This window comes from Eublepharis macularius, chromosome 1, assembly GCF_028583425.1.
Source record: "Eublepharis macularius isolate TG4126 chromosome 1, MPM_Emac_v1.0, whole genome shotgun sequence".
NCBI classification, from domain to species: Eukaryota; Metazoa; Chordata; class Lepidosauria; order Squamata; family Eublepharidae; genus Eublepharis; species Eublepharis macularius.
The window spans coordinates 179,853,276-179,876,575 of record NC_072790.1 but is presented as its reverse complement, the minus strand read 5'-3'; the positions used below and the strand labels follow the sequence as shown (position 1 = coordinate 179,876,575).

The window sequence follows — 23,300 nt, the reverse complement described above, 5'->3', positions numbered from 1 at the left end:
GGGATTTATTCCCAAGCAAGGGTGCTTAGAAGAAAGCTGTACAGTTAAGATTTCTGGGTTTAATATTCGCTTTGTTTTCTTGCCCAGTTTGTTATTTGAGACATTGGCTTAATTGGTTTCATCACATATCATTTTAGGCCAATTAGCATGTAATGGTTGCATCTATAAATAATAGGTCAGATAAACTGCATTTTACATAAGTAGACCAGTACAATTTTATTGATATTATTGATTTAGCCATTGGTCATAACGAGATTTACGACCATATGCAAGTGACCACAAGCCACGCACACACACACACGAGAAGAATATACAGTACAGAAGGCTGATCAAACTGCTGGTATCGTTGGCCATGAAGCAACTGTACGCTCAAATGAGAACACCAACTTTGAAGATGCAATCCTAAGGGCTCCTGGGAGCAAGATCAACAATATCATGAGACCTGCTTAGAAATGCTCCCTTCCAAGAGCCACTGATTAACTGGTTGGAGCTGCCTATTTGTGGGCATGCTGCAGTTCTTCTTCCAGCACAGGGTACGCTTGACACTATAAAGTACAACCGGCATAAACTTGTATCAAATTGTATCTAATTGGAAACAAACCCTCTCTGAATGAAATCACTGCCTCCTACAAGATATCTTTTAAAATAATTCTGTCCTTATGCTGGAAGAACTGCCAAGCTGATCTCTGCCAGGTGGATTCCATAATCATGAAATTCACCTTCTTTTAAAAGAAAATTTAAGGTAAAGTCGAACCTTTCTTATAATGCCATAGAACAGGGTGCGGTGGGGTGTTCCATACAATTGTTTGTTTGTTCTGTACTATATTCCTATTATTGCTATTTATTTATTTTATCTCTGGGTGACACTTCTTTGGCAGTTAGTAACATTGGAGGTCCCTAGCATTCGAAACACAATAAGTAGCTGCTGGGCATATATTTATCCCCCTTGCTCCTGATGGCTAGCACTATCATTGTTAATGTGAATGCTGTGGGAAGGTGTTGGGTGAATATCACAGCACTTATTGAACATTACATAGCCCCATGAAATTCATCAGTACTAGCTCCTCCACTCCATACTGCCTTAAGAATGCCAGCTCACCCCAGGATATTGGAGCTTCCTTGCTTTGGCTTTACCCTCCCAATATTCCTCATAAAAGGAAGTAGGAAGAGGTTAATGACCAACAGTTCCACTTAGATTTCCTTGGCTGCGTGCAGTAGTTTTGGGATTCTTTTGTTGTTCTGTCCTGATTCTTCTGGGGCGCTGCTTATAATGCCATCCTAGGTAGTTCTCCTCTGAATCATAGTCAGGTCTATTCACAAGGGTTACTTCCAGGAACATGCTCTTAGGATTGCAGTGTTCGTCTGTTTCCTTGTTTGCCTGCCATATGATCCCCTTGACCTTAGCTATCCCACCAATGTCCTGGCTTGTCCTCTGCCACACCATTCCTCACATACCCTGCCTTCAGTTGCGCCTTATTGCTGAATAACCTTTGCCTGGTTTATAGCTCCAGTGTGAGAGTTCTCATTCATTCCTCTGGGATCCAGGAATCTTCAACTTCCATCAAGGGAATAACTCTCCTAACCCACGTCAACCTGCCTGCTGATTCAGCACAACTTGGAATGAGTCTATAAGCTACTTTTATACCTATCTTTGCCTGCAGATTCAAAATCCACTTACGGCCCATAAAACCAGGACCACTTATAACTAGGCTTCTTTCTGGTTCTTTTGCTATAAAATTCACAATGTTCTTTGCCTTGCATATTCTTCTCAAAATCCCTTTTCTTTCTCTATGGATATTATGCTATTTTAGTCAAATTTAGCAAAACTACAAGAACTTTCAGTTACTCCCTCTCCCCAAAGAGAGTTATTTAATAGATAGAATTATAAGAAATTGGGTCATTTCATTTCTCTTCCCCTTTTGCTGTCTTCTTCCCAGGTACTGGCAATAAGATTACACATCATAATGCTCTTTGCATAATAGTATTACACCATCCAGAAAATTCCCTTAAAAAGCCAGGTGGAAGGTAGCCCATACCTGGGGCTTAGCCCACACTTATAGATGCTAGATGTTATTATAGCTGATCTTTCAAACTCAGGTCTTATTTTCTTTCCTTTTATAGCTAAATTGTTACTGTTAAATTTAGTGACCTGTGATATGATTAATTTTAATTTGGAAGCAATTTGGTCATGTTTTACTTGGAACATCTGATTCTTTTGTTGCACCATAATTTTTATTACTGTGTTCTATAATCTGCCCGAAAGAATTTGCCATTCTGACTTTTAAATGATTTCACCAGACCATTCTAATTTTTTTTTTGACAAAGTGCTGTTTCCCCCCCTTTAAATTGGTTCCCTGTAGTATTTTTAAAAGCATCTTTCACTACCTACAGACTGGTATAGTTCATATGAGCCCTATAATTCCTTGAAAAGTAAATATGTTGTTCCTTGCTTGAACTATTTTGTTCCAAGCCGGATACTGAACATTTCAGTTCTATCAGTATTTCTGCACCTTTGGAGTGCTGCCAGTTCTAACATAACTTTTGCTTCTTTTTAGTCTGTAAACTTATGCTCAAGGACTGTATCCTTTTCTTTGGGTAGACCACTGTGGGAAATGATTGACTGACAAGTTGAATATAAATAAACAGATGTTGAAGGGACCTTGTAAAAGAAAAAAATGAGACTGTCATTCATCTGTGCAAATTTTCCAGTGATGCTGCTGAAAGCAGGAGCCAAACAGAACTTGCATCAGACCAGTATGTTTATCAATGGGGAGGAATGAATTACATTATTTTTGTAATATTTTCCATTTATATGTCTCAGTAGAATGCTTTCTGAAATAGTCTTCTAGGGTTGGTACCTTTTCACAGGATAGAAGCTTTGAGCAGTTAGAATCTTTTCCCCAGCTAAGAACAAAGTTGCTGAGTTAGAACAATGGGCTACGTAGTTCAGCATCTTCTGGTAATTTGTGTTCACTGGCCTACTGCCTCTGAACAAAGAGGTTCCATCCAGCCGTCATAGACACGTGAGGTTCCTTCATTCACAAGCAGAATCTTTTCCTGGTACAAAGAGACAATGATGAGAAAAGGGCTTGGCTGAGGTCCTGCACAGCAGAGCTGCATGCAGAGAACTTATAAAAGGACAGGATGAGGTCAGTGTGAAATCTGGCAGATATCAGTATCCTTCACAGATCAAACAAACCCCCAAGGAACTGGAACAGCTCAACACTTTTGGCTAGTAATATGTGAGCGCCCTCTCCGGTCCCCGCGCCGCGCCCGCCTTCCGCCGTAGCTACCACGTACAGGGCGGCTCCCTCAGTCTCAGATATGGGTGAGTGGTGGGGGTTTAAGGCACCCGGCTTCCACCGTCTCTCCCTGCTGAGCTCTGGCTTGTACGTTCGCCCTCTCTCTCTCTCTCTGCTCGCTACCAGTCGCTCCAGCCACTTCCTCCTCAGCGTCCTTGGGAGCTGCCCTCTTGTACCTTCCTCCCCACCACCTCCACCAATCCTACCATTCCCCACCCTTCCGTGCTCCCCCTAGCAGCCCTGGTTCGTCCTCCCTCCTGCCTGCCACCCCCTGGAGCCAATCCCATTGGGTCTCCCCGCCTGCCGGTTCCAGCCCCCGCTCGGGCTCAGGTGCAGCCGTTTGCGCCGGCCGCCCCGGTGCTGGCTCCCTCGCTGCAGCCAGCATCTTCGCCGCGGTCCCCTCCACCACCGCAGCCAGTCCCTTCGCAGCGGCTGGCTTCCCCGCCGCGACTGGTCTCCCCGCTGCGGTCACTGCCGCCGCGGCTCCCCTCGCCACGGCAGCCCGCCCCACAGCCGCGGCCGGTGTCTTTGCCGCGGCCGGCGTCTTTGCTGCGGCCTCCTCCGTTGCCGCGGCCAGCCCCCTCTTCGCGGCCGGCATCCTCATCATGGCCCTCCGGCCAGCCGCCGCCACTGCGGGTGTCGTGCCGCCGGCCTTCGGCGGCCAGGTAAGGGGGTGGGGGTTGGGGGGCCCTGGAGGAGGAGGAGGAGGGCGCTCCTCCCGGCTGGAGGGTGGCACCCCCGCCCCCAGGGCCGAGTCCGGCTGCGCCGGACACCCCCCCCCAGGAAGTTGGTGGCGGGTCGGCCGGTAGGTCCTCAAACACTCGGGACATGTAGTCCGCATTCCTGTGGAGGCGGCCAGGTCGGTGACGGAGGGTGAAGCTGAAAGGAAGGAGTGAGAGATACCATCGTAAGTGTCATGAGTCAGCCCCAGCCCCGGCTGGCCACCTTACCTATTGCTTCAGAGTCCTCCTCAGAAGATGAGCAGGAAGGGCCAGAAGGGTCTTCTCTAGAGCCAGAAGCCCCTGCAGAAGCTATTGGAGAGGAAGAGCAGTCAGAAACCACTGCTGCTGCTCCAGGAGGAATTCAGCAGGAACAGCCTGGAGCTTCTGCAGAGACTGTCAGGGATGAGGAACAGCCAGAAACCTCCACAGAGGCTGTAAGAGACAAAGACTCCCACAGGGCAAAAGCGAAACCTGAGCACCTGGGGCCAGCTGAAAGGAGGAAACATAGAGATAAGTCAGCTCTGTTGGATAGACGAAGGAGCGCCCGTTTACAGGCGCAACACCGAACTGAATTGTTAGAGAGAGAGGCAACAGCTGTTCCTCATTAGGACAGCATAAAAGGAAGACACCGAGGAAACCAAGCGTGGAAGCAACTCAGCTCGCCACTCCCTGCTACCAGAGCTCTACGCCTGGACGCTCTTGCCCTGCCTTGTGCCCTGCCCTGCTGTTGGATTGGATTTTGACCCCGGCCTGCTTTCTGACTACTCTTCTGCCTGCTCCTCTCTCTGACTGACATATTGGCTCTGACACCTGACCTGACTCCTGGACTACTGACTTCCTGCCTGTTGTGTTCTGCCCTGCAGTTCCAGTGGGCCTCCTGCCTGCTGTGCCCAGCCCTGTGCGCGACAGTAAGATGCGGGGATTGTGCTCCTTCATCCGGGCCATCCACAGGAGCGGGGCGTGGTCTGTGACAAGGGTGAAGGGGTTGTGTGCCAGGTAGAACTGTAGGGCCCCGACGGTCCACTTGACAGCCAGGGCCTCCTTTTCCACAGTGGCGTACCGGGTCTCGGCGGGCTGCAGCTTACAGCTGATAAAGAGGACCGGCCGCTCTTGTCCCCCCGTTTCCTGAGACAGCACGGCGCCGAGTCCTACGGCTGATGCGTCCGTGTGGACTATGAAGGGTTGTGAGAAGTCTGGGTTGTGGAGCACGGGGCCCCGGGATAGGGCCTCCCGTAGCGTCCCGAAGGCCTCCTCCCGTTCGGGCGTCCATCGGATCTGCGAGGGCTGGTCTTTCTTCAAGCAGTCAGAGAGCGGGGCGGCCCGTGTGGCGAAGTGGGGGATGAATTTACCGTAGTAGCCCACCAGGCCTAGGAACCGTCTCATCTGCCGCTTGGTCCGTGGCCGCGGGGTCTGTTCCAGGGTGGTCACCTTGTCGGGCACGGGCCGGAGCACTCCCCGCCCCACCCGGTACCCTAGGTAGGTGAGCTCACGGAAGCCCAGGCGGCTTTTCTTTGGGTTGGCTTTCAGCCCGGCGTCGGACAGTGCCCGGAGAACCTGGTCCAGGTGATCGAGGTGGGAGGGCCAGTCGGCGCTGAAGACGATAATGTCGTCGATGTAAGCCCGGGCAAACGGCTGGCAGTGGGTCAGGGCTTGGTCGACCAGTCGTTGGAAGGTAGCGGCCGCCCCGTGCAGGCCAAATGGCATGACCTGGAACTGATAGAGCCCTTGGGGGGTTTCGAAGGCCGTCTTCTCCTTGTCCTCCCGGGCCATGGGGACCTGCCAATAGCCCTTCGTGAGGTTGAGCGCCGAGATAAAGCGGGCCTCGCCCAGCTGGTCTATCAAGATGTCCGCCCTGGGCATCGGGTAGGCGTCGAACTTGGCCAGGGCATTCACCTGCCGGTGGTCTACGCAGAACCTGACAGACGCATCAGGCTTGGGCACGAGGACGATGGGGCTGCGCCAGGCACTCCGGGAGGGCTCGATGACGCCGAGCTGGAGCATGTCCTGAACTTCCTTGGCCACTACCTCCCAGCACTTTTGGGGCAGGGGCCGCCGGGGGCCCGGGCCACGGCTCCTGGCGGGGTGTTGATTTGGTGCGTGAGCACGGCCGTGCACCCGGGTCATTGGGAGAAGACGCCGGGGTGTCACCCAATCACCTGAAGGACCTGCTGGCGCTGTTGTTCCATGAGTTCGGCGTCCAGCAGGGGTAGCGGCGCGGCCTCCCCCTCTAGGCACCAGGGAAGCTCCCCTTCAGGGAGCTCCAATGGCTCCTCGGAAAGCGCGCAGTCACTGGTGGTCGGGCCCTCGTGCCAGGCCTTCAGGTCATTCACATGAAGTCGCTTGCGGTGACGGCATAGGGACCCACACTGCACCTCGTACGACAGGGGTCCGAGGGTCCACGTCACCGTGAAAGGCCCCTGCCAGAGGTCACCCGGGCCGGGCCCCATCACCCGGCGGTTCACGAGGACCCGGTCCCCTTCTTGGAAAGTCCGGAGGCGGGTGCCCCGGTCATAGTAGGCCTTCTGGGCAGTCTGGACGGCCTCCAGGTTCTGGCCTGCTTCGTCGCGGGCCTTCTCCAGCCGCTCCCGGAGGTCTCGAACGTAGGCCGACACAGGGAGTGGTTCGGTGGGGGTCCGGGAGCCCCATTGTTCCTCCAGCAGCTCCAGGATCCCCCGTGGCTTCCGTCCATAGAGGAGCTCGAACGGGGAAAAGCCCAGGGAGGCCTGGGGGGGTCTCGCGGACGGCGAACAACAGGGGGTCCACGAACAGGTCCCACTGCATGGGCTTCTCATGGGCCACCCTCTTCAGCATGGCCTTCAACGTTTGGTTGAAGCGTTCCACCAAGCCATCCATCTGGGGCTGGTACACGCTGGTGAATATGTGACGCATGCGCAGCGTACGACACAGCTTACTCGTGAGCTTAGCCGTGAAGGGCTTCCCGCAGTCGGTGAGGATTTCCCGGGGCAACCCCACTTGGGCGAAGAACCGGATCAACGCTCTTGCCACCCCCGGGGCCTTCATGTCGCGCATCGGGATGGCTTCAGGGTATCGGGTGGCATAGTCGAGGAGGACCAGCAGATACCGGGCTCCTCGGGCGGTGCGGGGTAAGGGTCCCACAAAGTCCATGCCCACCCTTTCAAACGGTTCCCGCATCACCGGCAATGGGGCGAGGGGCACCCTCGGCGGGCCTCGTACTGCCGTCCGCTGGCAAAGGGGACAGGCCTTACAGTGCCTTCGGGCGTCGCTGGACAGGGTCGGCCAGAAGAACAATGCAGCGGCTCGTTCGGCTGTCTTCTGGGCCCTTTGATGCCCGGCCCAGGGGTGGTCGTGGGCCGCTTCCAACACCTTCTGCCGGTAGGCCGTCGGGACCAATAGCTGGCGCACTTCCCCCGTCCGGCCTCGCACCAGCCGGAACCACAGCCCCCGCTCCTGGACTATCTGCGGCCAGCGGCCTGCCCGTCGGGCGTCTACCGTCACTCCCTCACTTACCGCCACATGGCGCTGCAGGGGCTCTAGCGAGGCGTCGGCAGTCTGGGCTCCAGCGAACTGGGGGTCGGCCTCCCACTCAGCTTGCAGGCCCGGGGCATCGGGGTCCTCCTCGGCGTCGCCGGGCGGTCCCTGTTCCTCTCCAATCAGCGCCTCCTGCGTGGGCGGCGGGGGGTCATTGATCCAGGGCCGCAGGGCCTCGGCAAAGTGAGCGGCGTCCCGGCCTAGGAGGACCGGAAAGGGCAGAGCCTAGACGCGGGCGAGTTCAGTGAGCCGAGTACTCCCGGCGTACTCCACGGGCACCCAGACGACGGGACACTCCTCCACATGGTTGTGGAAGCAGGCTATGATTGCCTGGCATATGACCGGGAGGTCCGCGGGTAACAGGTGCGAGCGGACCATGGAAATGGAGCTCCCGCTATCTAGAAGGGCCGTCAGCCTTCGTCCGGCGAGCGTTACCATGGCCACGAGCGGGGGTGGGCGAGGGGCCCGGGACGTCACTTGCATGGTGATGTCCCAGCCCCAGTCACACTCCATAATGGGGCAGTCCCTCTTCCAGTGCCCCCACTGCCCGCACGTGAAGCACGGCCCCTGCCCGGGGTCCTCCTTGCTCAGGCCTGCCGGGTCCCCCCTTCCGGGGTTACGGGTTGGCCTGGGGGTGGGGCCCCTGGGGCCGGCGAGCGCGCCGCCACACTCCGGCCGGACGGGCCCAGGTCCTGGGGGCTGCGGCCTGGCGTGGGCCCGCCCACCTCGGCCTCCATCGCTCAGACCCACCGGGGTGGGGTTTCCCCGCCTTCGCCTCACTGCTCCCGGCCTCTTGGGGGGAAGCTGCCATGAAATTCTCCTAGAGGGTTGTCGCCTCCTTCAAGTCGGTGGGCCGGCTGCAGGCCACCCAGGCCCGTGCGCGGGGAGGGATGACCTGGAGGAGCTGTTCCAGGACCACCAGGTTGGTGACGCGCTTGGCCTCCGGGGTGGTTGGCTGCAGCCAGCGGTAAGCCATGTCTTTCAGAGAGGCCACTAGGGTGCGCGGCCGGTCCATGCGGTTGTAGGTCAGGCCGCGGAACTTCTGCCGGTATGTCTCCGGGGTGAGCTCATACCGGTCGAGGATGGCTGCTTTGAGGCGGTCGTAATCGGCACTCTCTTCTTTGGCGAGGGCCTTGAGGGCGGCTAGGGCCTCCCCGGTTAGGTAGGGCCCCACGATGAAGGCCCATTGCCCCCGCGGCCACTGGGCTGCCTCTGCAGTGAGCTCAAAGGCGTCCAGGTACGCGTCCACATCATCTTCGGGTCCCAACTTGGCCAGGTGGAAGGGCGGCAGGCGCCCGCCTGGGCCAGGCGCGCTGTCCCCCCCGGTTCACGGGAGCCCGCCCCACTTCAATGGCCTGGCGGAGGTCCCTCACTAGAGCGGTCTGGGTTTCCCTCTGCTGTTGTGCCAGGGTGGCTTGAGCTTCCCAGCTTTGCTGCGCCACCTCCCTCAACAGCTGGCCCTGGTGCTCGGTGAGCCACTGTCTGAGTTGGGTCAGGTCCATGGCTGCGGCTTCTGGCGGCCGGGGGGGGTCGACTTGGAGGGTGGGCGGTCGTAGCAGGGACCGGCCGCTCGTCCAGCCCGTGGGCGCCAGAATGCGTGGGAGGGGGTGGCTCACTGCAGGGCTGGGGCCTGCATTCTCCACCATGTTGTGAGCGCCCTCTCCGGTCCGCGCGCCGCGCCCGCCTTCTGCTGTAGCTACCCCGTAGAGGGTGGCTCCCTCGGCCTCAGATATGGGTGAGCGGTGGGGGTTTAAGGCACCCAGCTTCCACCGTCTCTCCCTGCTGAGCTCTGGCTTGTATGTTCGCTCTCTCTCTCTCTCTCTGCTCGCTACCAGTCGCTCCAGCCACTTCCTCCTCGGCGTCCTTGGGAGTTGCCCTCTTGTAGCTTCCTCCCCACCACCTCCACCAATCCTGCCATCCCCCACCCTTCCGTGCTCCCCCTAGCAGCCCTGGTTCGTCCTCCCTCCTGCCTGCCACCCCCTGGGGCCAATCCTGTTGGGTCTCCCCGCCTGCCGGTTCCCGCCCCCGCTCGGGCTCAGGTGCAGCCATTTGCGCCGGCCGCCCCCGTGCTGGCTCCCTTGCTGCGGCCAGCGTCTTCGCCGCGGTCCCCTCCACCGCCACAGCCAGTCCCTTCGCGGCGGCTGGCTTCCCCGCCGCGACTGGTCTCCCCGCTGCGGTCGCTGCCGCCGCGGCTCCCCTCGCCGCCGCAGCCCGCCCCGCAGCCGCGGCCGGTGTCTTTGCCGCGGCCGGTGTCTTTGCTGTGGCCTCCTCCGTTGCCGCGGCCAGCCCCCTCTTCGCGGCCGGCATCCTCGTCACGGCCCTCCGGCCAGCCGCTGCCGCCGCGGGTGTCGTGCCGCCGGCCTTCGGCGGCCAGGTAAGGGGGTGGGGGTCGGGGGGCCCTGGAGGAGGAGGAGGGCGCTCCTCCCGGCTGGAGGGTGGCACCCCCGCCCCCGGGGCCGAGTCCGGCTGCGCCGGACACAATGCTACTGGTATCTGCTGGATGCCCCATTGACCTCATTTCCTATGAACTCCTCATTGCTTCTTCCTCTTGTATTCATGCCTGACCATAATGTAATGGATGCAGGACAGGGAACAAGAATAAAGTGGGGTTTGGATTTGGCTGCTACCTGTGTTTGTAGCCCTCCCACTCATTGTTAACAGCTGTATCTCAATATTATTACAGCAGGAAAATGATCCTAGTTCTGCAGAAGTGTTTCCCCATCTACGTTTCTCTGATGCATGATCAGGTCCCTGACTACTCATAGCTCCTGCCAGGCAACTGTTAACACTACAAAACCTCTGTCTATAAGCTTGCATGCAAGCCATGACTTTGATCTAGCCAACTTTTAAGTTAAATCTCACTTAATTCCCAACCCCAGCATAACCTTTTTGGAGACTAAAGGGGACTTCCTCCTCCTTCTTTCATTGGCATAAAACCTGGCTAGATCAAATTGTAAATTATTCTTTTGTCCTAACACCATTACACATGAAGACACGAGACAACTTTACTTGAGTTTAACTAGCTTATCTAAATGGTTGGTCTATGTCATGAATTTATTAATGTATTTCAGGTGGGATGCATAAGGTGACCCATTGACTACTGTGGTTTGGACAACTTCACCTTGGCTCCAAACTTGGTCAGCAATTATTGCTGGCCTTGTTTATTGTTGCCTGCACATTTTTACTTTATTTATTTTACAAAATTTATACTCCACCTTTCTGCCTCCATAAAGACCACAAATTAAAATCTACATAGTAAAATCATATCCCAAAAATCATTAAAACCACCAAAACTTATCATTAATGATCTGTACTTAGTCTTACCCTGACCTGGATAGCCAAGGCAAGCCCAATCTTGTCAGGCCTTGGAAACTAAGCATGGCAGGGCTTGGTTAGTAATTGGAAGAGAGACCTCAAATGAAGAACAGGTTTGCAGAGGCAGGCAATGGCAAATCACCTTTGTTAGTCTCTTGCCTAGTAAACTCTACCAGGGGTCACCACCATTTGTCAGCTATGACTTGAAGTGGCTCCACACCACTTAGACTTACTAGTTGTTTGTCTATTGTGGGCAAGCTTCTTTCCCCACCTCAACTGCACTTGAGCAATGAAGCAGAGGGAGAACAAAAGGGGTGGGTAGGAGAGCCAATGGTATAGGCACTGTGACCTCATTTCTGGGTGATCACCCAGAACTGGTGTCACAGGGTCTGTGACGCTGTAGAAATTTCCCTGTTTTCTACGGCCCTTAGCATAGAGGCAGGGGGGATTCCTTGAGCATCAGGGGTGGGTGGGGTGGGATGCCACTTCCAGCTGGTTATCCAGAAGTGATGTCAGAGTATCTGCAGTGTTCCCTCTCCCCAGGCCCTGCTTCCAAACTCCTGTGCCTAGCAACCTTGTCTGTGCTTTGGTGCCAAGCCTCAACCTCCTCCCACAACACATTGCACAAGATAACTAAAAATCTGACTGATGCTGCAGAGCACCAAGAAAGTTCCCTTATAATCCATGCTGCCATACAACGAATCAAAGGCTATTGCAGGAATTGTCCTTCATTGTATGATGCCTCAGGGACCAGGTGCTCGACAATTCACTCTATATATTGAGCAATCAGACTGATTCCTGCCACAAATAGTAATGATCTAACCAATCAAAGACCATGACCATCCCACTATGAATCCGGTGATCCCCTAAAAGGCCAGTTGTAGGGAACTCCAAAATTGAAGTTGCCAACTCAAGTTGGGAAATTGCTGGGGATTTGGGGGTGGAGCCTGAGAGGATGCAATTTGGGAAGGGGAGGCACATCAGTGGAGTATAATGCCATAGAGTCCACCCCCCAAAGCATCCATTTTCTCTAAAGGAGCTGGCTGCAGTACTCTGGAGATGAGTTGTAATTCTGCGAGATCTCCAGCCCCCCTCCCCCTAAAGGTTGGCAACCATACTAAAAAATCCTGCTTGAACCTGATATGAGCAGCCAATCTCACATTTGGTTAGCAGTATGAAACAAATACCTGGGAGGGAGAGAAGGAGTGCCTTTATAAGTACCTCCCAATTGGGTGGATAATAGCCTCCTCAGCCTTAATTTTTATGCACAAAATTTGTCTTCATTCTTACTTGCTATTTGGTTATAATTTTACTGTCCTTCAGTTCACATATATCAATGAAACTATTATTTTAAGACACTTTTTTCTATTTCATGATTTCAATATCTAGCACTATCAGAGATCACTACAAAAGTTCCTTTTGCATACTCTTAGCTGCTCTAGAAGGTATCAAATAAGTTCCTCTTTACTCTGATGGTGTTTCAGATTTTAAGTATCAGCGTCAAACTTTGGCTCTCGGACACTTAATTTCTGCTCTGCAGACACTTCCTTTGCATGAAAATCTCCTATTATAACTGAAGTTTCCAAATATCTTTCCTGTAATATATCAACTATTCTGCTCAGGATTTCCCAGTATTACAGATTTGCTGAGTTGCTCTTTGCTTGGCCATAAACAAACACACATTTACAACAGGGCATCTTTTTCATTTAGATTGGCTATAATGGCTTTTTAGATTGGCTAGAATTTTGTTCAAGTAATATAGATAAGGCCAGGGTGAAGTAGTATACATGCTGGCAACATAAGGGGGGGGTTCAGTTTAAGATATAATTTGAACAGTCTTGAGAAGAATCTTCTCCAAATGATGAAAAAGAAGATTGAACTGCATAACAATAATGATAGAAGAAACTTTTCCATTTGATGGTTTGTGCTTTTCTGTGACCAGGTAGAAAACTATCCAAACAATTCATGAATATAATAAATGGTTCTCCAGTTCCTGCCAAATGATTACAGTGGAGTTTAAAAGATTCTGTGTAAGAAGGTGGGAAGGGGGTGGAGTGTGTGCTTATGGGTCACACTTGTGTGTGTACAAAAGTGCATTGGTTCACACTCATGGCATCCTGAATGAAAGATGGATGCTTCTTATGCGCTGCAACCTAGAGATTCTTCTTTTATGTTTAAATGTGCTGCTGAAATGGGAGATGATTCTTTTCCACATTTTTATCCCTCCAAGAAGCACAGGGTGCCACACATATTCTCAAAGAACCCCTATGAAGTAGGTTAGGTAGAGAGAGGGACTGGCCCAAGTTAACATCGTGAGTTTTATGGCAAAGTGGGGATCTGAGCCCCGGCCTCCCTGATCCTAGTTTAGCTCCCTAACCAACACTGGCAACATAGTCTCTCGGCGGTAAGACAGTGATGGCCTCTCACTCCCCCACCCACAACTTTGTCATCCATTTTCTCATTTGCTTGCTATAATAACTTGGATTCCAGGTGTGCAAATTAGTAGGTGGGGAAAGAAGGGGGAGATAGGACTTGGGGAAGGGGTGGGGGAAGCTATAGTTGCCTCCTCATTGAAAGATGTAAGGAATCTTCCCGTTGCAACTTGGCCAGCCTATATATGCATGACTGAGCATGTTGCAACATGCTGCACAAGTAACAGACATGAATGTACTTAATATTCCATCATATGGTGTCACATCAAACCAAGAAACCCCAAGGATGATAAAGAAGTGACTTATCAGATGCCATGTAGGTCAAAGCAAAATCAATGGTACCATGTGCTTTCTTTATACCACATGTTATAAAAAACAGCCACCTGAAGTTATAGATAACCATGGGAAATGGTTGCCTTTCTCTTTTCCCAACCTCTGCACAAACGTCTAGTGTGTAATAATATATGTACACAATATAACCTATGTTTGTGTGCTATAGATTTGTCTGGGAGACTGAAAGCAATTGATACACCCCTTTGAATAATAGACTGTCTTGCAGAATGTTGACTTTTCTGATTCCGAAACTGGTTCCCTTATGGAGCTCTTATCATTCAGCATTAATTTAGTATCTGACATAATGACTGTGAGAAGATAATTAAAAACATGAAGTTGGTTTTTAAAAATTGTATTCAGACTACTTTTACAATTGCCCTCAGGTATAAATCAAGGTAAATGATTATCTCCTTGGTTACCATCAACTTTGGCTTGTGATGATGGATTTCACTGCTTATTAGATCCTTTCAGACAAGTCTCCTGCTGCTTATCACCCAACGCTCAGTGCATACAAAACATAGAGTGTCTGAATCCACTTGTTGAATCAAAGCCATTAAGACCTATATAATAATTACTATAAAATTACTAATACAGGACAAATGGAAAATCTCACATTTGCATTTGTAGTGTTTGAATGCCATCCTAGTAACATACAACTTCACTCTTACCTGTATTTTCAAATAGCTCAGAGCATCCTATGGGGAGGGGGGTCCCTAGAAGTCTGCTTTCTAGGTATTGTGGAGGTGCAGGCAGACAGAACTGGAATTACATCAGGCTAATTTACATTAGGATCAGTCACAGGATTTGCAAGTATAGTAAGATGATAAAAGTGAGCAAACAATCGCTGGTGATTCTGTGCAAGATCACTCACTTCTAGAGAACTGCTGTGGCATAGTGGTTAAGTGGTAGGGCTTCAAATCAGCACTCTGCTGGTTTGAATCCCATCACTGCCATGAGCTCAGCAGGTGGCCTTAAGCCACTCACCTCAGCCCCAGCTCCCCAGCTGTATTGTGAGGATAATAATAACAATGACTTTGTTCACTGTTTTGAATGGGGCACTACTCTGACTAGAAGAACAGCATATAAGTACAGTTGTTGTTAATATGTAAGAGCAAGCTGAGCCTCACTTACCAAATGGTTCCTCTAGGAAGAATATTTCGTAGTAATTGTTCTCACACTACTATTCTTTCAAGTGTCTACAGAATAACACAATATTACTTTTGGAAGAACAAGAACAAAAAACTGAACAGCAAAAATGAACAAGGAGAATTGTGGCACCCTAAAGATTAACAAATTAGTATGAGCTTTTGTGGATTAGAGCTGAGTCTTCAAATCTGACAATGATCAGGTTCTTCAGAGCCAATGAATTAGGCTGTTGACCACAAAAGAAAGCCTTTGAAAAAAATGCCACTGTACTTCAGTAGATTTTCACCGTAAGAGACTAACATGGCTTCCCCCTCTGAGAACATTACGGTCAATTCTCCCTAAAACTCTCTGATACATTATGACACATATATTTTTCATACAATTGACCCTATATCTATACATAACAATTTTTGGAGTTCTACAACTTACAAAACTAGGCATACACATAGACTTCAATGTGTGATGAGACTTTCTGAATGTATGTATCATAACAGAATGAGGTTGGTCTGACGTTTGCAAACTTGGGGATGTGAATCTTTCAACCTTGCAGTGAATTTTAATCATGCAAAACAATTGCTTTTACATTTGTCTACGTACATACCAAAATGCCACTCTTACAGAGCTGACGAGGCTGTTCTGTAGAAAGGAGGCTAGCTAAGTGCCTTATTTTCTTCACTCCACTTGCTAAATTATTCTCGATGTGTTAAACAATGTAATTAAACACACACGCTCACATGATAAAAACTCTTGCTGTTCTCCATCAGCGCAGAGAGAGAACGTGCACACGTGTCAGTCCCAGCCTTCAAGCTCTGTTAGTTTTAATTTGAGTTGTGGAATTAGTAATCAGTTTTGCTGGAATGCTGTGGCGAGAAAAAGATCTTTGCATGCAGCGGGCTTGAGCACTGTTGCAAATGAATATTTGTTAAGGGGGAACTATTCGCTTGTCATGTTATGCTACATTACATAAGATTTATTTCCATTGTACACAGTAATGGAAGCCAAAAAGAAACATGTTCTTTGTGTTAGTGGAAGGTTGTTTCTGAATTTCATCTGATTTCCTTGTAAGAGAAGAAACCGTCTGCTGAAGTTTTTGTGACTTTCTGTTTATCTTTCCCAGTTCAAAACACCACGAAGCAAAACGGAGACAGTCCAATTTTGTACTTGTTTCTTATGGTCAGAACTGAAGCACATTGGGGTTAGGAATGAGCCAGTGTGAAACAGAAGCCCTTTGGATGTCTTCTATTTCTGCAGTTCCTACCTGCGGGAAAGTGCAGTATGTGTGATCCTCTTGATACATGCAACCATTGTTTTGAGTGAATGGGGCAACATGCATATTTTGTAGCTTCAGTGCTCACCAACATATACTCTTGAAACATCATGGGTTTGGCTAGAACACAGAATGCCTGGAAAATTTAATTTAATTTAATTTATTATATTTATATTCCACCCTCCCCGCTTTCGCAGGCTCAGGGCGGATAACAAATACAAACATCATTAAAAACATTTCAAAACATTAAATAATACATTTTAAAACATTTTAAAACATTAAATATTACAATTCATGCTGCATAGTGGTTCATACATGCCTCTGTGTTCGCATAGGGGTGATGGTTTAACCCCCCCTTCACGGGGGGGGGCGGGCACTGCCTGGCGTCAGCCATATGCCTGGCGGAATAGCTCTGTCTTACAGGCCTGGCGAAATGCAAGCAAATCTTGCCGGGCCCTTGTCTCACAAGACAGAGCATTCCACCAGGTTGGGGCCAGGACCGAAAAGGCCCTGGCCCTGGTCAATACCAGGCAGGCCTCCCTAGGGCCAGGGACACTTAAAAGATGTTTTCCACCAGAGCAGAGAGTCCTCCGGGGCTCATATGGTGAGAGATGGTCCCTCAGATACGTCGGTTCCAGTCCACGTAGGGCTTTGTAGGTTTACACCAAAACCTTGAACCTGATTCGGTACTCCACTGGCAGCCAATGCAGCTGGTGTAGCACTGGTGTAATATGCTCCCACACCGGTGCTCCAGCAATGACCCGCGCTGCTGCATTCTGTACCAGCTGTAACCGCTGGATCAGGCCCATGGGAAGTTCAGCGTAGAGCGCGTTACAGTAATCCAACCTAGAGGTGACCATTGCTTGGACCACTGTAGTCAAGTCACGGGGAGACAAATAAGGGGCAAGCTGCCTGGCCTGCCGAAGATAATAAAAGGAAGACCTGGCAACTGCAGTGATCTGGTCCTCCATCTTCAGGGAGGAATCCAGAATCACCCCCAGGCTCTTAACTCTCGGGGCCAGTGTAAGTGCTGCCCCACCAAGTGTAGGAAGCCGGGATCCCAAAGCCATCTCCCCACGACCCACATACAGGACCTCCGTCTTCGTGGGATTCAATTTCAGCCGACTTTGTCTCAACCAACCAGCCACATCCTCAAAAGCACACTCCAGGGCATCAGGGGCTGATCCAGGCCGCCCGTCCAACAACAGATAAAGCTGGGTGTCATCCGCATATTGGTGACACCCATGCCCGAAACTCCACACCAGCCGGGAGAGGGGGCGCATATAGATATTAAATAATAATGGAGAGAGTATTGCTCCCTGTGTCACACCACATACCAGTGGCCTACGAGATGACACTCTCTCCCCAAGCGCCACCCTCTGTCCCCGATCATGGAGAAAGGAGACCAGCCACTGCAGTGCTGTCCCCTGAATCCCCACATCGGCAAGGTGGTGGGTCAAAAGCTCATGATCGACCGTATCAAACGCTGCTGACAGATCCAGCAAAATCAGCAGTGCTGATCCGCCCTGATCCAGATGTCTGCGGAGATCGTCTGTGAGGGCGACCAGCAATGTCTCGACCCCATGTCCTGGGTGGAAACCAGACTGGAAGGGGTCTAGGGCCGAGGTCTCCTTCAGGAAATTCTGCAGTTGCTTCTCTGCCGCCCGCTCAATCACCTTCCCCAAAAACCGAAGGTTGGAAACCGGTCGGTAATTGAGCAGGTCAGCAGGATCTAATGATGATTTCTTCAGAAGAGGCCGTACCACAGCTTCCTTCAGCGCCTTGGGAAAAACCCCAGAGCTCAAGGACAGGTTTATAATCACCTCCAAGGAATCCCGAAGCCCGTCAACACTGGCTTTCACCAGCCATGATGGGCACGGGTCCAAGGGGCACGTGGTAGGCCGTACCACCTGCAGAATCCTGTCCACCTCTTCCCCGAAAAGAGGGCTGAAATGATCTAATATGGGTCCAGAAGATGGCCAAGGGGCTTCTAGTTCATTTACTGCATCAACTGTGGCTGGTAAGTTGTGGCGGAGAAGCAAGATCTTATTAGTAAAAAAGCTCGCAAAAGCCTCACAGCTTATCTCCAAATTCAACTTTTGATGGTCTCCACCTGATTGGGAGACCAATGAATGGACCACATTAAATAATTTAGCTGGGCGTGAGCTAGCTGATGTGATGGAAGCTGCATAATACTCTTTCTTCACAGCTTCCACCGCCATCTCATAGGACTTCATAAACAGCCTATAAGATGTTCTTGCTTCCTCGTCATGAGATCGCCGCCACACACGTTCAAGTCATCTTAGCTCCCGTTTCTGTCGCTGCAGCTTCTCTGTATACCAAGGAGCCCGGCGATTCCGGCAGCGAAGAGGACAATGGGGGGCGATTTCATCAATGGCCTCAGAGAGCCAGACTTGCCAGCCCTCCACTAGCTCATCTAATGAACCACCGTGGAGCATTGGTTCCCGCAGAGCATTCTGGAACCCAATTGGGTCCATAAGTCTCTGTGGGCGAGCATAAATTTGCTCACCGCCCTTGCAGGAGGGGGGTGGCACGCCCAGCCGGGCCTTCACAACCGCATGGTCTGACCATGGCACCAACTCTACTTTATCCAGAACCACATCCAATCCCATCCCGAAGATCAGATCTAGCGTGTGGCCTGCTTCATGTGTGGGTGCCGATACAAACTGGGAGAGTCCCAGTGTTGCCATGGCTGACACCAGGTCCGTAGCCTGTATCGAGGTGGCATCATCTACATGGGCATTGAAATCCCCCAGCACCATCAACCTGGGGTACTCCAAGGCCCACCCAGCAACCACCTCTAGCAGGCGCGGTAAGGTGTCTGCTGGTGCGCTGGGCGGTCGGTACACCAAGCAGATGGCCAAACTCTCCTCGGCATTCCACACCAGGCCCACACAATCAATGCCAGAGATCTTCGGGGCAGGAAGCAGCTTGAAGGAGAAACCCTCCCGGACAAGGATTGCCACCCCTTCCCCCCCGACCCTCAGTTCGTGACTGATGAAGGACCGCATAACCCGGGGGGGGGGGGTCAGCTCACCAAGAGCAACTGTTTCTCCTTCCCTCACCCAAGTCTCGGTCATGCATACCAGGTCCATATTAGCTGCCATAAAAGTATCATGCAGCATATTGGTCTTATTATTTATGGACCTGGCATTGCACAACATCAGTGTCGAAGGAGGATTTTTCCTAGCATTGCCTATTTCACACAAAATGGTAATCGTGCATATTGAGAGGATTGAACACGGTATCCTTTCCCAATACATGAGATAGGTATGCTGGAAATATAATGCATGAAAAGGGCCCGAATAACATTTATTTTAAATGGAATAGGTGGTGCAATCCTAAGTCTACTGAAATAAATGGGCTTAGAATAGAGTAACCCTGCTTAAGGTGGCACTATTAGTGCTTTTAAAATTCATTATTTGTATCTATAATTTATATCTCACCTTTCCAAAACTTCTGAAGTTCCAAAGTTTAGGATGGCATCTATATATGACAATAAAACAGTTATAACATTCGTTGCATTCAATTAGTTTCCTTAAATCACTCATTCAATCAAAGTAGAACAAAGTTATTTAGTTTATGAAATCATTTTAATTACAGTTTTAAAATGTGCAAATGCTTATCAATCATCTCATTGGCCAGAACCATGAAAGGCAGGAGCTGTTTTTCTTCCTGTGAAGCAATTGGTTAGGGTCCCACCATGCTTCCAGATCAGTTTATTTTTTACAGGATTTTAAAAGATAGTTTTTCCAACAACAAAACCAAAACCAGTCTTCTGTAAGGCTCCCTTGGAGAAATGAAAGAGGTTGGAGAGTGGGGAGGAGGATACAGGAAATCACAGTGCAAGCAACCCTAAGAACCCTTTCCTGGGAGTAAGACTCATTGAATAGACCTGAGTAGGATCCAAAGTAGACCTGCTTAGGGTGACAATATATCAGGTAATAGCTTATGGGGACAGTAGATGCCTATGTACAATGTCTAGCTCAATATAATTAACAGTAAAAATATGGACCTTCATGGAGTGCTATATTTCAGTCCATCCAATGCCTGCATGTAGAATTCCAGATGTCATGACATGGTTTTTCTTTGTCTATCGGTTCATATATTGATTTCGCAATCAGGATTACAGAGTAATTGTAGATACAAAGAACATGCCAATATACTTATAAGATACTGGGGAAAAATTGGAAACCAGCTGTTCCTGCAAGCCTCAAGTGGATTTTGGACCCCTGTTACCTGTTACGCAATGTCTCAGGAATCAGCTAGGGCAGGAGGATCACTTGCTTTGTTTGAATCCTTTGTGATTGTCTGTGGAAAGATGAGAAGCAGAGTCCTGTAAAAGTGTAATTTGCCTAAAGAGAACAAGGTTGAAGAATCTCAGTTACATCTGTCTCTCCTCAGGGAAGACTTAAAATTTCATCTGAGACAATGATAGCAATGGCTTGATTTTGGGATCTTTCCTATTTGTGTTTCTTAGGAGTTTTTGGATAATATGCTCATTCTTTCCACATTTTCTTAGTGCCTCCTGTGGGCTCCAATCCACAGACATGGTTAATTAATGATATCTTTCACTAATACAATTTCCTCATTACAGGAAATGGATGTGATTCCTGATAAGTATCAAAAGAAGCAGGAGCAGGACTGGCAAACGATTGGGAGAGCTGGAAACCCGACTTCCCCTCAGAAATTTCTGAAACAAGACTTCGTTTATCTGAGAGACTACTGCCTGAGTCAGGGCGTACTTTTTGAGGATGATACTTTCCCTGCTCATGTCAGTTCTATTGGGTATAACTTGCTCTCAGAAGACAAATTGCATCAAATACAGTGGATGAGGCCAAATGTGAGTAGCTATCAATGACCAACAGAACCATGATCCCAGTGATGTAATTAAATAGACATTAAACCAATAAACCTGATGAATTCTGAATCTGAGGAAGGTGGATACTACCAACCTACAGCAGCTCTCATGAATTACTGAGAGACATACTAGTATGATTCATGGACTTTATGCAACTGGTACTTCCATGTAGAATCCATGCTCTGAAACACAGCCTGACTCTCATTTTAACTACAAAGGGTTCAATTAGGCAAGACATAGAACATTCATGATTAGGAATGCCAAGAGCCACCCCTAGACAAAGATTCAATCCCACCCTGATCCAAACCAAATATCATAACAAAAAAACTTGGCTTGCTGTGAGCATGAATCTATAGTAATAAAAGGATTGATGAGTCCATCCACCTGTCCAGAAGAATAAAACTAAGAGTCACAAATTGGCCACTAGCTTCAGGATGTTCCAGAGCCAAAAATGAAAGGAATTTGAGTATCCTGGCCCAGTTTGTCTCCAGACCCTCTTGGGTGTCTCTTATTGTGGCAAGCATAACTCATCAGAAAATAATGTGATGAGTTTGAAAATGAGAGTTGCAGTTCCAAAAAGGAAGGGAATTGAAACATCTTGAACCATGGCCATTTCCACATGTACTAGCATAGCGCTAACCTCTCACAACGAGGGCATCTTCCTGGTGTGATTTCTGACATCATCGCACCACGAAAACGGGATCGTGGCATGATGACATCAGAAACCACACCAGGAAGATGCCCTCATTGCGAGAGGTTAGTGCTATGCAGGTACATGTGGAAACGGCCTGTTACCTTCACGATAGGTAACATATAATAAAGAGAGTTTTTAAACAACCTGTTAAGCAACCTGTCTTATTCAAATTACCAGTCTGCCGTCAAAAGCTGCTGGGTTCCCTACACCCCTAGTGGCACCCCTAGTGGCACAATCACTAAATGCAGCATCTGGCATCAGGAGCCCTCAAAAGTTAACGGGCCTGGGGGATTTTGTACCCATATTCACCCTCTCTTGGATGCCCTATTCATGATTCACAAATTACCTTCTTTAAGTAATAGAAGGGGAAAGCCCAAAGTTGAATTGGGATCATAGCATGGGGAAGGGGTTAATGCTTTCCTGGGACCATTTTCATAACTGTCCCCAAAGCTGCTTGCCAGGGAGTGGGTGGCCACTCTACTCCCACAGTCACCTACTCCAGGGGAGCTTCCATCAGAGGGCAGCCTCACCCAGGCATTACTGAAGCAAGGGCAAGGCTGTGTCCAGAGGTGCACCAGCAGCAGCCTCAGAGTTTTTACAGGCCCAGCACATGCATTAGAAGAGAGGCGGACCTCAGGCAGTGGAATGCCCCTGGAAACAGGCTGGAGGAGGAAGAGGAGGCCAGCAGCATCTGATCCTGCCTGGGTGAGCAGACAGAGCAACTTCTTTAAAAAGGGCAGGAAAGAAGAAGGGAGGATCGAGCCAAGGAGACCACTGGCCCAGGTTCTCTTCACTCACCAAGGGCCCAGCCTTGAAGAGAGGGCATTGGGGTGGTCTGAGGTCAGCCCACCCCAAGACAATCCTTTATTAGGCTGGCCCTGGGTGGTCCAAGGAGGAAGGGCAGACCACTTCCGAGATACTGTAGGAGAAGCAAAGGCTTTGAGAAGGTGAGGCAATGCCTCTCTTCTTTCTATAATAAGATTCATCCAAGGTTGGACCAAGGAAAAGGGACTCTGAGGGGGTGGTATATAACTTTGGACCGTAATCCTTTGAAGGGGAGTCTGACAGTGTTATTTGCCTCCATAGCGGAAACATATCTATATTCATATGCTTTCTCTGCTGAGGTAAATAAAAGATGTGAGGATGTTTTACACTGGGAAACAGTACAGGAGAAAGAGATAAGACTTTCCAGCATCACAGTTCTCTATTTGTTGAAATTTGCCAATCACCAACATCTCTTCTAATTTGACCCTAAAATTAATAAGAGAGAATGTGAGCGTAACATCTTATTTAGAATCAACACATAGCATGAGCACATAATATACTTGACCTAATATTAGTATTGATGGTGGAATATGCTGGTCCACAGGGTTCCCCCCCCCCCATATTCCAAGAGAGCAAAATCCTTATTTGATGCCCTGTAAAAGTAGCAGGAATTCAACTATAGTTTTACTGGGTCACACAGATATCTGAGATCCTTATGGACCTGCTCTGACTAACTGAAGACAACCTTCTTGGTCATCCTATTTAGGACAAGGATTAGGAACTATCTTTAATGTAATATCTAACAATTTGATGTTGCTGTTCAGATATCAGACAGAGCAAAGACTGCCAGATAACAGCCAATTGCTGTATGTAAGATTGTATCAAATGGAATCTTATCAAGGGTTAGGGATGAAAGAGTTTATCTTGGAAAG

At 49.8% G+C, this 23,300-nt stretch overlaps 1 protein-coding gene across 3 annotated transcripts in view; it reads left to right on the top strand.

The window, feature by feature from the left end:
- LOC129336141 (calpain-13-like) overlaps positions 1 to 23,300 on the top strand; it is a 148,111-nt gene that overhangs the window by 2,088 nt on the left and 122,723 nt on the right. For all 3 annotated transcript variants that reach the window (XM_054989364.1, XM_054989280.1, XM_054989199.1), the window contains exon 2: positions 20,646 to 20,891. In XM_054989364.1, the coding sequence (XP_054845339.1) occupies positions 20,649 to 20,891 (243 nt within the window). In that variant the 5' untranslated portion in view covers positions 20,646 to 20,648. The remainder of the gene's footprint in view (positions 1 to 20,645; positions 20,892 to 23,300) is intronic.